This window comes from Phasianus colchicus, chromosome 10 (genome assembly GCF_987193195.1).
Source record: "Phasianus colchicus chromosome 10, bPhaCol1.hap1.1, whole genome shotgun sequence".
NCBI lineage: Eukaryota > Metazoa > Chordata > Aves > Galliformes > Phasianidae > Phasianus > Phasianus colchicus.
In genome coordinates this window covers 21,526,332-21,540,092 of record NC_143445.1, presented here as the reverse complement: position 1 = coordinate 21,540,092, position 13,761 = coordinate 21,526,332, and the positions used below count along the sequence as shown (strand labels likewise).

Below are 13,761 nucleotides of genomic sequence, written 5' to 3'. Positions count from 1 at the left end.
TGTCTTTATCCTACCAGAAGTGTGGTAAACAATTCCATCATACACACATACATGCTTCATTAAAGACAGACTTACTTGTTACTGTAAATCTCCAGGCTCTTTTCAGTGAAAAGTCCTTAAGATAAAACAAAATAGCCAAAGTGCCTATCTAACTCAAATGGCACCACTATGCAGAAATTTGCTTATAAACATTGCTCCTTTCCCCTTACTGCATCTGCCTTGTGTATATAGCTTGGGAAAGCTGGTGATAAGCAGAAGAGAATCACAGAATGGCCCAGGTTGGAAGGGACCGCCAGGATCTGACTCCCAAGACCACAGCCTTCAACACAACTGCCCATATAGCACTTCCAAAAGCAACTTGAGTCCCTGTTTAGCTCTGAGCTCTCAATAAATTGGCACTCACCCAATTCTGAATAAGAAACCTGTGACAAGGGGAGGAAGGAGGTCTATAAGCACCGCCTATGCTAATCACTGCATACAATTACTAATCACTGCAGACAAATCACTGCCTTTTATGTATTGCATCAAGTACTTAGCTGGCTAAAATAACAACAGCTATTCCATAATTTAAATGTCTTTGGTGTGGCTCAAAACTTATGTTCAGAACACAGCCCCACAAAGAAAATAAGAGCTACAAGGAGGCTTTTCAAAACATGCCTAACATATACACACAGCTCAGAGGAGAAAAAGGGAGAGAGAACTTTTTTCATCTGATATAAAATACGACATGGATAAATGACGTGCTAAAGATTAACAATATTTCAGGGCCAAAATTTCTACAAAAAGTTACTATACGTCATTCAGCCAAGTATCTTCTTCAAAGTACTTTCTCTTAATACTTTTTAAAGAGTTTTATTAAATAGCTTTATGTTATTAGACTCAAGGTTGCTAATGGAACAACCAATTCAATCAAAATGCATTTTCTGGTTATATGAACAACTATATACATTAATCTGTATCAATACTTCAGACAAATACTGCAATATGCATCATTTAAGGTCAGTCTCCTTCTCAAACACTCCAGGCTTAAGGGGAAGCATGAGCATACTTTCCATTTCCTTCCTAGTAAATCCTAGCACTGAATTCACATTTTGATAGTCACTGAGATTTATGAACAAACTCCAGCAACAACAACAAAAAAACAAAAATAGAGCTACATATTTCATTGATTTGAACTAACAAAACTATACTTACAAGGGCACTGGAAAAGCCATTACTTTTGGAGTCTGAGTTACTATTACTAAAAACATACAGTTTATCTCACAAAGGCAAAGGGAAAGAAAATGATGAAAGGGAGAGAAAAAATAGAAAGCTGAGTACCAGAAAGATCACAAATTTCTTGGAAAGCAGGCAGCAAGAATCGACTTACCTTCTTCATCAATCCATTTCATGGTGAAAAGCTGCTCGTTGTCAAAGGAGCACATGTCTCGAACTTCACTGCACAGTCCCTCAAACGAGATGGAAGGTTCAAAATATGTTATCATGATGTCCCTAAGCAAGAGAAAAATAATACTGAGAAAATGTCCAATGCTGTAATTATAATTACACAGTGTTCTATCTTCACTTCTAAAGCCTTCCATGCACCACTGATATAAAACTCACCTCTTGCCACAGCCCCTTAAAAAAGGAATCTTTAAGCAATATTAATAAGCCATGAGCATCAAGATTCCTTCCTACAGCTTGCAGGCTCCAAGTAATTCTTATTACTGATTATTTGACATTTATTCCTCCCATTATCTGCTTTTGAAAAAATGAAGATTTAAATTCCCAAATGACTTTGAAGCTGTGTAAGTTGTAGCTTTTAAGTACACGCAGCAATGAAATACATTATTCCAGTGGACAGCAAAGAATTAAATGCTGCAATAATTTTGAAGGGCATTACTAATGTACTGCTGGTAAGAACATAGAACTTACTTGGAGAAGATGTGTAATTGTGGGGATGGTTTGAAATAGTCATGAAAATTATTAAACAGCAGATCAGGGGAAGAAGTTGCAAATATTTAAAGCACCTTTAAGAAGACATGGGTGATGCTTCCCCACAATGACAGGGAAGGCAAACACAGAAGCATGCACTTAGAATTAAAGTTTACTGCTTTACTGTTATGCAGAACTGGTATTTCTGTTTTAATTAAGACTGAGAGTGGTGCTTTAGAAGCATTACCATAACATGCTGACCCACTGCCCTGGTATTTGCTGGGCCTTCAAGGGGAATAGGTGACTCTGGGTCAGTCCTTTGAACAAAGAATGTCAGAGGTACAGCGCAAAGGAAGGTGGAAAGAAAGAGAAAAATGCCAGGGCTGTTTACAACACTACTCTCCAAACAGCTCATAACCCACTGTTTGAGCACCGATGTTCCCAAAAAAAGCATAGAGAGCACAGATCCAGAGTGCAGGACAGTGCTCTGCAAACTCCACACATCTAACAGCACGTTACTGACATGCAGCCATCAACCAAAACCCGCAAGGCTCTATTAGGAGGCAAAGTCCTAACCTGTATTTCCTGTTTTTCAGGGACCTACATTTTAGGCAGGAGATAAGGCACTGCTTAGCAACTTCAGTGAATTTCAGCTAAAGTTCACCAAAAGATTTATCCACACTACAGTGAACAGAAGTCACATATGCACAATATTAAGACGTATCAAACAACTTAGGAACAAAAAGCCTTTCAGTATAGTTACAGTAAAAGCTGATATAAACCGAAGGAACACTTCCTACTTGTCGTTACCTTCAGGTGCAAAGCAGTTGCCCTATAAATAAAAAGGGAATTTGGTTATTTCAGAAGTTAACCAAGCTCTCTGCAGTGCCGCTCCAGCCCCATCAACAGAAGACACACCAGACAGCAGCAAAATACATCTGGAAAAGCACCCAGCTGTTAGAACAAACACAAACCTGTCTGCACACGTGGCAGAACTCTGGCCAGAGCAGAGACACTGAACAGAAGAATGGATGTAAATATAAACAAGAGTCTGCAAGCAACAACAGCACGCCTTCTAGAGACGAGAAGCTGGCTTTACATGATGCAGAATGTGAACGATGCTGTCTTTCCACAAGCTCACCTGGCAATTTTAACTACACTGGCATTTTCCACAGAGATCGGGCTCGTTCCCAAACTAGTTCTGCTATCACTTCTTCAGATTACATGGTGTTTTCCACACCTCCTGCACCTAACACCACACTGGGCATGTCTTCACTAGGAAAAAGCTGTACCAACTGAACCTAAAATACAAGATTAAACTAAATGTGGTATTTTATACAAAAATTAGTAAGCTGTGTAAAAGAATGAAGGGAACGTACAGTGGGCCATAGCTCACTGTCTTGTGTAAGAAAATACAAAATGCTTTCTTTTCACAATGACAAAAGAAAAACAAATCCTTTCATTCTGATAAAATCAATGAGTAAAGCTTCTGTTCAGCAGACCTGCCTGTTACAAAGCTATTCCACAGCACAATATCCTTATTTGCCTCCTCATGACACACACAAGGAACTAGAAAGCAATCTGATTCCAGACAGCCATTTCCACATCTGGATGCTTTACTTATCTCATTATAGGGCAGCACTGTGTTTTTTTCAACTTCGTAGGGATTTTATGCCTCTCTAGAAGACCACCAGCCTCACTGCTACCTTCCCCAGGTCTTCTCTGCAACCAGACAGCTTTTCTCACCTCATCACAAGGAGCAGCCCTTCAGCAACACGAACAAAGGGAAAAATACAATGCTGACAGTTAAATGCAATTGAATAGGTGTACCTCACTTCTCAGTTCTAAAGTCAAGCTCCTGTGGGAGGCTGCCGCTTGATTATCTGGAGCCTAACACAGCTATCACACGTTACATTTGTGAACATACATAGATATCCAGTCACGTATTAATTACATACCCACACATTCATCATACACCTGGGTTAATCTTTTGATTACGCTTAGAGGCAGCTCACTGAAATTAACTCGTGCAAGGCTCCCGGCGAATCCTGGTGTTTGTAAGTAGTTTTTAGAAGCTCTTTAAGCTGAGCACACTCCTTTACATTCACTTTACATTCCGGGGGCAACAGAAGACATCGAGCTGAAACAACGACCAGAAAGTTTTCAAGACAAAGAACAGTGTAAACAAAGGATGTGGGAAATCAAACATTCTTTAACGAATTGTCTTCTGGAAATATCTGTGGAAGTGCATTTTGATTTTACAGTAAAAATGGAACTGTTTTCTTTTCCCACAAGTCTCACCACTCCTGTAAATGCATTAAAATGAAGAAAAGCAGCACAATTGACATGTATTCTGAAAAGACTGCCAGGGATATTGCTCCTTTGAAACAATACAAACTGTGGGTAAAGGACTGGTGTGCCTTTAACTGTACTAAAAGCCTAACCTACGTTCCAGCCTACACAGTTAAACCAGTGCAAAATCTATGCCAGCCACTGCAAAGAGCAAGCAGATCTAATCATGACAGAGAGATGGTTCAAGATATGTGTGTGTGTGTATATATATATACATATATATATACACACACACACACACACACACACACACACATCTATAATCAATGATATTAGTCCTATAGGATTTGTAATGCATAGGTAGCACTCTTACTTGCTCTCACCCACTGCAGCACAACCCTTCCCTGATGTAACAGCCTCTTGTACTGAACTGACAAAAAAGCACCTACAACAAATGAGATAAGCCAAAAAGTAAGCTTTTAAAACAACATCAGAGACCTAAAACGGCTGTAATTATAGATGCTGTGTAAATGCTGCGCATTTGAAGCTGCTACACTTTGTCAGTATATCAGCAAAAAAAGAATGTAAACACAAGGAACAATAAATTCCTAGGAACTGCTGGGAACTCCTGCTACATCCAGGGCATAGATTACAGGAACTCTTTAAAACAGGAGAGGCTATTTTCAGCATTTCAAGCAATTAGTCCTACAACTGGGAGAAGGAAATATCAGGGTAAACACAACTTAGATCCCAACTCTCTGGGAATTCCCATCCTCTTATTCCCATCACCTCTGTTTGTTTTAGGAAAATTTTCCTTCCCGGTTTTACATATTTCATGAATTTAAGATAAAGAACTACCACTGCACGGTTGAATGGAACAAAGACCCTTCAAAGAGTTCCTCATGAAAGCTTTTGTCTCGGCTGAGAAAAGCAATTAGGCTCCTGGCCAGACCCGGGGTGTTGTGGGGCTGCAAGAGCAGTGCTTGAGCCACGCAAGGGCCTGACCACCACATTCCACATTTCTATTACAAGAAAATCAAGAAAGATTAACATTTCCTGATTAACAATATTTCCCATAAAATCCTCTAACCGACTGTCATCTTCACGCAGTTTCCTTGATGAAAGGGTAAACATCGCCTTTGATACCTGCACTTAGATCCTCAGTCTCCAGCCATTCCCAGTGCAAGTCAACTGCTTTGCTTTGATATCCACTTTTTGACAGTGCTGGTTTGAGAAGCAGGCATGAGTATGTCACAGGGGAGCCACAGGGGAGTGGAAAGGATAGCTTGTTTAGATCTCAAAACAAATAACTGCCAAGGCATTCAGCTTATCTGTTTGTTTGTTAACCAGCTGCCCATATGACTCAGTGTCACGATTAAAAGCAAACCAACAATTGTGTTAACCGAGAGTCAGCAGATGAAACTCAAAAGAAACATTCCAGTGCCTGTGAAATCACTGCCTTATATCTGAAGTGCCATGAACCAGCATTCCAGTCCAGCGCAGCAGTTTTCTTGCTCACTCCCACAGCTGCTTTATCTCTGTTCCTGCACCACAGCTTCTCAGCGCTAAGGCAAGAATGTGTACAACCGCATGTGGAAAAGACCAAGATTAAAACTGACCCAGCAGAAGAAAAATAAATGTGTTTAATCCAAAGCACTTCCACTTCAGTTCACCGCCCAACCACACGAGCCCTCCTGTCAGCTGGTAGCATTCAAGAAATGGGGGATTGATGAGACCAGAAGGCAAAGATCTGAGTTTCACATATAGTTATTCTGACAGGTTCCACAGGTCCTTCACAGCCACAGTGCCAGTGCTTTGGTCAAGAAGAGCCCCAGAGCAGACACAGGCCGGAAACTAAGCGCCTTACCAAATACTAAATGCCTAGCATAGCTTTTGTATCTCTCCTTGAAGCCATAAAGCCAGATATATTGTATTTACAGAAAGCCAGACATACTGTAATCAGAGTACTGACGGTCAGATAAGCCTTTTCCTGTAATCCACGCAGGTAGCTGGAAGGAAGCTGCCGAGTGCTTCCAGTTTGGTCGCAAACCAAAAACGCAGCCGACATTTTTTTCGGGTTAGATCAACTCGGACCGAACCCACGGACCCGACGAGGCACGGACCGCCCCGCTCGCAGCCGGCTGCCCCAGCTGTTACAGCGGGGCTGAGCCCGAAGCGCGGCGGTTCAGCCCCATCCGCCCGCTCACAGCAGCCAGCCTCCACCCGAGCGCGGAGCCGCGGGAGGCGAGGCCAGGCTGTGCCCCCTCACCCTCGCTCTCGTTCCTCGAATAACCGGAGCTCCGCACGCCACCGCAAGCGCGGCGCTGAACACGGCGCTGGGAGAAGCGGCGCTGACGGAAACCTCAGCCCGGGAAGCGAGCTCGGCGCTCCGCTCCCAGCGGCCTGCCCCCGCACTCACCCCTTGTAGTAGGCTTTCACGCGGACCTGGTGGGCGCCGTCCCCGCCGAGGCCGCCCCCGCCGCCGCCCGGAGCCGCCATGGTGCTGCTGCCGTCCCGCTGCGTCGGCATCCCCCCGCGGCGGGCGGCACCGCGCAGGGCGGCGGGCGGGAGGGCGGCGGGACGAGGGGGGCGGAGGCGGCCGCACAACCCCTCCGCTCCGCCGTGCCTCCGGCGCGCCGCGGGCCCGCCCTGCCGCACGGCGCCGGCACAGCGCGGGCGGGACCACTTGGGGCGGGGGGGAACGGGAAAAGGCGGGGAGAGCGCGTGGAGCTACGAGGGGTGGCGCGGGGCGAGAGCGCAGCACAGCCCTGCGGTAAGGCTGAGGAGCCGCTCTGGGAGCGGGCGGCAGCTCGATCGCTCCGGGCAGAAAGGTGGACAGCCCGGCGTTGTGCTCGGCGCACCCCCAGCCCGCGCTAGGTGGGCTCTCCCTGCGGCTCTCTCAGAGCACACCTGTGGAGCGGAACGCTCCACCGCGAAAGAGAAGAAGGGGGGAAGCACCAGCAGCAATAGGGCACCCCGCATCTCCGTGACGGCGCGGAGGCGCTCCGCGCTAGGCAGGGCAGAAACAACGCCCCCCGCCGCCCTGCCTCCCCAACACGTGGTACGGCCCGCAGCGCGCCGCGCACGGGCAGCACTGCGCCTGCGCGACGCCGCCTTGGCGCCATTAAGGCGGGAGGCGGAGCGCGGTCAGAGCGGTGCTGTGAGGCGTGGCTTCTGTGGCGGCTGCAGCGTCACGGCCAGGAGTGCTCGTACGAGAGGAGCGGGAAAGGAGCTTCTCACACACGAGAAGAGATTTCCATTTCTGAAGGCTGGCTCGGTCAGCAGTAAACTCAGCGTGTGTAGTCGCTGAGAGATGTTATAAATCTACGCAGTTAATAGTTGATGGGTGGTTAAACAGCAATTAGGGATAGCCCGGCCCAAAGGTGTGCTGGTTTTGTGGGGTCACCACCCAGCACCCACCTGTGTAGGCGTGAGCTCAAAGCAAATGGCTCAACGTGCTGGTACCCAGTTCTGGTGCAGCACAAATAGAACTTCTTGAAGAGGCCACAGCATGCTGCTCCTCCACCTCTAGGCCAGGGAAGACGGTATCAGCATTAGGCTGCAACGATGTACTTGGCATGGTGGAAAGCAGATAGAGGGGCAAGAAAAGGTGAACATTGTACTGCAGGTATGCTAAGTATGGGCTGATGTGCTAGTGTCAACCAAAAGGAAGGAAAATGGTCTGAAAGTGACCTCTAAGGCTCAATGAGGGCTATTGACATACCAAAACTCGCTCCTGTCTGTATGGAAATGAGGCAGCAGTGTCTGCACTCCAGAATGTAAAATCTTCAGCATCACAACACCTATGCCCAGCAAGGAGAAAACAGCAATCAATCAGAAACTGCAGATGGAAGGAGTTTTGTAAATAGCTGTGTATAGAAACTTGTGCTTCTGCTTCGGGGTGCGTGGACTGCTAAACACACAATTCTGCAGAGTTGAAATAGAGATCTTTGTGTGGGTTCTGGCACAGTGCGCTGATCAGAGAAGCACCCTGTTAGGATCCCCATTTGGGGAGACTCAGATGAGTCCTTAAATTAGCCTTGCCCAGTCCAGCTTGTTGGCACTGGCAATGGAGGAAAGAGCAGAAACCAAATGTGCACCGGTGATTTCACTGGAGGCCTGGCCTCAGTGCTCCAAAATGCATCAGACCATGGCTTCCAGGAATCCACCAAACATCCAGGGATGAGGCAGGGGATCTGCTGAACTGGTGAGTACAGCCTCCTTAACAGTCACCTGGAGTGTAAGACTCACATGTGGATGCTGTGGTTTGCAAAAACACGTCAGCCCTTAGAGCCTGTTTACTGGACTAAAAGGTTAAAGCAGGCACTGAGGAATGTGGGGAATGGCCGGTGCAAAATTCCCTAGGCACTCAAAGGAGTAGACCCCAACAATTTGTCCAAACTTGGAATCTGAGTGAGTTCAATTGCTGGAGCCTTCAGCACTGCCGCATAACCACGCCAAAAAATTCCCCTGTAAGCCCGATGTCCCCACACGGTGGCACTCTGACCTCTCAGGAACAGCTCAGACGGCCCTGAAGTGTCTTCCTCCAACGGAGCACCCCCCGAAGGGACATCCCCCGGCCCTTCAGATGGCTCAAACTTCATCTGATAGCTCATCATACTTTAGGACAGATAAGGCAAGTCACTCAGGCTCCATTAAGGCAAAGACCCTCTTTGATTTTTGTTTTGTTCATGTTCCCATTCACCACTACAGATCTGTTAAATTGAAAGCAGTCTGTTGGACGCTATAGGATGATCCAACAAGCAATGCACCAGGTGTTGGAAACTATGATGATGACTCATAACTCCAACAGGGGAGATGTGTGAGGACTGTTAAATGCATTCTGAGTGTGGAGGAGAGGAGGAAGGTCCTGTGGGCAGTGTCACTGCTTCACCAGTTCAAGCTTGCCTGTAATTCTTCGGATAATATTTGCATTTATAAGATGCTTACTGAGATTCTTTTCTTTGTACACTACTCATCTATCCCACTCAGCTGCTAGACGCCTTTTTTCTTTATTCCCTCACATCCAATTATCCCATCTAAAGGTCTTGCTGAGTTATTTGCTGCTTGTTTCTGTTGTTACCAATGTTTTAACAGTTTGACTTCCACACACACAGCTACTGTTAGATACTGAGTGTCACAATCTCACACTCCTGCACAATGCAGCAGATTTCTTGCCTGCTCTCAAAGCACTGAGCTTTTTTTCTGTATGGTTGGGAACGTTAAGCAACATTGAAAATACTGGTGTGTGTGGAAACTCTGCATTAACGTTGTGAAGCTCTAAAATATAGAATGTGTTCCTTCATCACAGAAAAACGGTCCTGAATTGTCAGGATGAGACTTACGTTAGCCTGGTATGGTACAGCAGCTGCTTGTCCCTATGGAGGCCGGGCTTTGCTCACCCGTGCCGACAATACAGAGGAAGAAGCCGCCTTCCTCATGGCAGGGAGAGACTCGGAGCCAGTGAAGAAGCACTGTGAGCGAATAGCTCACATCCCCCAGCCCTCTCAAAACAGCCTATCGCCTTCTGCCTTCCCACTGCAGCTGAAGCTCGCTCCAGGCCGCACAACACTGAGGCGGCCTCCCCACCTCAGCACGGCGGGCTCTGACGGACGAGGCGACAAGATGGCGGCGGGGGGCATCACGTGCCCCGCGGCACCCAGCGCGCCTGCGCGGCCCCGCCCCCTGAGGGAGGCGAGAAGATGGCGGAAGCGGAGTGAGGGGCTCGTCCGAGGCGAGTGTGCCGGCGGGACGCGCGGAGGAGGGGGAGCGGCAGCGGCAGCGGCAGGCCCGGGCCAGGCTGCGGCGGGGCGGGGCGCGTAGGCGGGGACCCGAGCCCTGACAGCGCTCGGCTGCGGGCAGGCCCGGGATGGGGGCCTCCCCCCGCCCCTCTCTCCGCCCGCCGCCGCGGGGCTGAGAGCGGAGCGGCGGGGCCGGGCTGCGGCGCGGCGGGGCGGTTGTGCTGGGTGAGGCCGCGGCGTGCGGGGGACCGTGCCCTGCCCGCGGGGCTGCCTCGGGGCTCCGCCAGTGCTCTGGGGCCGGGCCGGTGCTTCAGGGACACGCTGCCCCGGGGAGCGTGGGATGGGTGCCACGCAGCAGAAAATAAAAATCTTATTTTTTATTCCGTTGAAAATAAAATCAGCTCCTTGTCGCTCTGAGGTTTGGTACTCCGAGGTTTGGCCGAGGGTGGTTTGTGGTGTAGGTGGAGTGGGGAACAGATGAAATTGTCTTCCAGTGTCTCCCAGGTTCAGGTAGAACTGCTCCTAGAGGTTGCGTTTATAGGGAGTTGTCGCTTCTCTTCTGTGTTCCATGTGGGTGGGAGTTGTAGGGAGAGGCAATGAATGAAATGAGTAAATATTTTAAATGTGAAAAAACTTACTGGCTTCCCCATAGTAACTGCAGAGCGTCAACAGTGTTGGCTTTTACTGTGTCGCTTGCAGAAAGCTGAAGTTTCTCAGGTGGGAGCCGTGCCGTAGACACACACTGTGCTGGTGGCTTCACAGTGTGCAACAGCAGGTGCTCTCTGATGTTTCTTTGGGTATTCGGTCTTTAAGTCTCAGAACAGGGAGAGAACAAAAACTTCCATATATTTCCATTGTGTATGGTATAACTTGACGTTACATACTGTTTAATATGCTCACTATTTGAATAAATACTTCTAAATGCAGTTTTCTGTTGTGCTTTGTATCTTGGACTTGCTTTTATATGCAGAGTGATTGTTCAAAGCCAGAATTGTGCTAAAGCTCAGTCCTCAGTGAGGACCTTTGAGGTACATCTGCACACAGACCGTGTTGTGAACAGTCCTGGCTCATTTATCAAACTCTGTAAGCGGGGAGTTTTGCTTTTTTGACGTTTTTGAGGAGTTAACGAACAATTTCAGGAGATTGTATTTGCTTGTATCTGAGAACTGGTTATAGTTACAAATACAACATTGTCTTGATGTACTTTTCATGAGAATTCCATAATGATTTTCATGCTTTCTGTTATAAAAGAACTGTCTGTTAAATTGTTAATGGATGCTGAGTTTTCTTACTTTAAAAAGTGTGTTTTGTCAATTTCCTTAAGCATCCTGCCTTTTACTTTATGTGAGGAGAAGCTTTGAGGCAACTCAGTGTTGTTTCAGCCTACAGAGGGCAGGACGTTCCCATGCCAGGGCTGCCAGCTGCAGCTCGTTGTTTGCCATGCTGAGGTGGGACCCGAGGGGTGGCATTTGGTGCCTGAGGAGGACTGCAGGTGCACATCAGTGCCAGGCCACACCACTGTATGCTTTAAAATAAGACACTTTCAGGCAAAAGATTACCAGCTAGTAGGGGGTGAGCTTCCGATTCAGCTACTGCAGGGAGACACATTGCTCATCTCAATAATAAGTTTTAGATGTGGCTAAGAGGTAAGGAAATTAAACATCCAATGTTGTTAGGCTAGTTTAAACAGTTGCGTAACTGCTGAAACAAGCTAGGCAAGTTATAGGTGTAAATATTTTGATGTGCCTTTAATGCCCTCTGGAGGAGACAGAATTTTTTTTCAAGGCACGTTTCATTTGCATTGTGTGAAATTCATTTGAAGTGGTTTCAAAAGTGATGTTGTTCTTGTTACGATTGAAGCAGTTAATTTGTCTCTGCTAGCTTGTGCTCTCCTGCAGGTGGATAAGTGACATCTGAAATACACAACAGGTCTGAATGTTTTAAAACGAAGCCGTACTTTCCTTCGCTTGTAGTGGTGGGATCCGTGCTTTGAAAGCAAACTTCATTGCCACAAATCTTCAATGTCAAAAGATAGCAGATTTCCGTACAGCGATGGGCATGATGTCTGTTGGGGACCATGCATCATCTATTGAAGTTTGGGCATTTCGTGTAACTGGCAGTGTGTGCAGTGCAAGTCAGTATGGAGAACTTTGTGGGGAGGAGGATATTGTTTTATTTGTTTTCTCTAAGTGTCTGTAACTCATGTTTTTGGGGGGGCAACTCTGTGTTCTGCTTTCAGCAGTATGAGGTGGAACTCCCAAATGTGCTCCTGGTAGATGAAGCACCCAGTGGGCCTTTCATTAAGCACTTGGCAGTGCTGCTTTTTTGTTTCCTAGTGCATTGCAACTCTCTAAATGATTATTTATCTGAGCTCTTCTTTGTTGTAAAAAGGAAGTATTTCTCCCCACCTGCTTCTTTTTAAGCATCCTTTAAAAAGCAATTAACTGTAACTAAGCTGTTTCCTGTTAACCATAATACTGAAAGTGAAAAAAACCTAAGATAAACAACCCTCATACGTTGAGATATGAGATTCGTTTTGGTCCTAATGAGAATATTTTTGGAGAGAAATTGTATTCTGCAATGGAAAGCAGTTCTGATAGGTTAGGAAGAAGTTGTCAGAGATACTTCTAGGTATTTTTTTCTGTGACTATTGCTGTATTTTGGGAGGCATTGCTGTAGGAAATAAAAGCCTCTTTTCAGTACAGTTTCATTCTGTTTCCAAATAGAGCGTGTCACCAGTGATTTTAGCCAAGGAATTCTTTTGCTAAATGCACACAACAGGCAGCCAGTGGCTTCTGCACTATGCTCTGGGGAAGAGGGACATGGCAGTACACCTGTGCAGTGTGCTGGAAGTCCTATGTGTATTCCTGAATTGGTCTTCTATTGCTCCTTGTGATGCAACTTAGAAGTTCTTCATAGAATCAGAATGGTCTGGGTTGAAAGGGACCACAATGATCATCTAGTTTCAACCCCCCTGCTATGTGCAGGTTTGCCAGCCACTATACCACATCTTTCTATAAATTCCATCAAGTAATAGCTGACGCTCTGAGCTCATCCATTTGCAAATTATCTGTTATTGTTCCTCAACGAGGCTTGGGTTTTCTCCTTCAAAATCAGTATGTAGTGGCTTTTGTTTATGAACTGCTTCCATTTCAATTCTAGCAGGCTGGACGAACACTGCTCAGCTATGGAGAATGAGCCAAGCACAACAACATGTTCTGCATCCACAACCACCATTACTACCACCTCCACGTCCCGGACACAGCTTCCACAGATATCTGTCTACAGTGGCTCTGACAGGCATGCTGTCCAGGTACTGGGATGCCAGATGTTGTTTCCTGTCTTGTACGATGCTCTCAAAATTTTTACAATACTTCACACAAAATTAGTGCACAAAATTAACTTTCCATTCTTAATTTCCATCTTCTTTCTCAATGTCTGGCTTAATGTTTTCATGCTGTTTCATTACTGTTTACTAAATGATATCAGACCACTTAAGGATAGGACAAGGTACAGGCCTGCCTTCCAAATAATGAGAGAAAAATTTTATGTGAAAATTTGATTTTATCAGTATTCCATAAAGGTGCGGATTATTAACATAAAATTTTACTAAGTAATAGTACAATATAAAGGTTTTCACTTGACTTACGTTGACTACAGGGATCCAGAGGTATCCTTGCGTGTGTAACTCTGCTTCTTGGATCCACCCCCCATTTTATTGTTCTTTGACTAAGATCACCTGGAATTTTGTACAGCCTGTTCTGCTGGGTTTGATAATGAATCTCACAAACTATACTCATCTTCCAGAAGATGG

At 46.3% G+C, this 13,761-nt stretch overlaps 2 protein-coding genes across 17 annotated transcripts in view; one reads left to right on the top strand and one right to left on the bottom strand.

Annotated features, from left to right (window-relative positions):
• PRKCI (protein kinase C iota) overlaps nt 1–9,641 on the bottom strand; it is a 26,663-nt gene extending 17,022 nt beyond the window's left edge. For 5 of the 8 annotated variants that reach the window (XR_016469766.1, XR_016469768.1, XR_004169946.2 and 2 more), the window contains exons 1-2: nt 6,626–6,820; nt 1,370–1,491 (exon numbers count right to left, since the gene is read on the bottom strand). Coding sequence is in view for 4 of the 8 variants with exons in the window: in XM_031614557.2 (XP_031470417.1) it covers nt 1,370–1,491; nt 6,626–6,735 (232 nt within the window). In the remaining 4 variants the exon portion in view is untranslated. Of the gene's footprint in view, nt 1–1,369; nt 1,492–6,625; nt 6,821–7,930; nt 8,103–9,551 lie in introns of those variants that run through there. The other 3 variants (XM_090147685.1, XM_090147687.1, XM_090147686.1) reach the window with 3 other exon arrangements.
• PHC3 (polyhomeotic homolog 3) overlaps nt 8,331–13,761 on the top strand; it is a 24,618-nt gene continuing 19,187 nt past the window's right edge. For 5 of the 9 annotated variants that reach the window (XR_016469765.1, XM_090147679.1, XM_090147675.1 and 2 more), the window contains exons 1-2: nt 9,971–12,934; nt 13,110–13,260. Coding sequence is in view for 8 of the 9 variants with exons in the window: in XM_090147679.1 (XP_090003805.1) it covers nt 12,927–12,934; nt 13,110–13,260 (159 nt within the window). In the remaining variant the exon portion in view is untranslated. Of the gene's footprint in view, nt 8,414–9,859; nt 9,941–9,970; nt 12,935–13,109; nt 13,261–13,761 lie in introns of those variants that run through there. The other 4 variants (XM_090147678.1, XM_031614615.2, XM_090147677.1 and 1 more) reach the window with 4 other exon arrangements.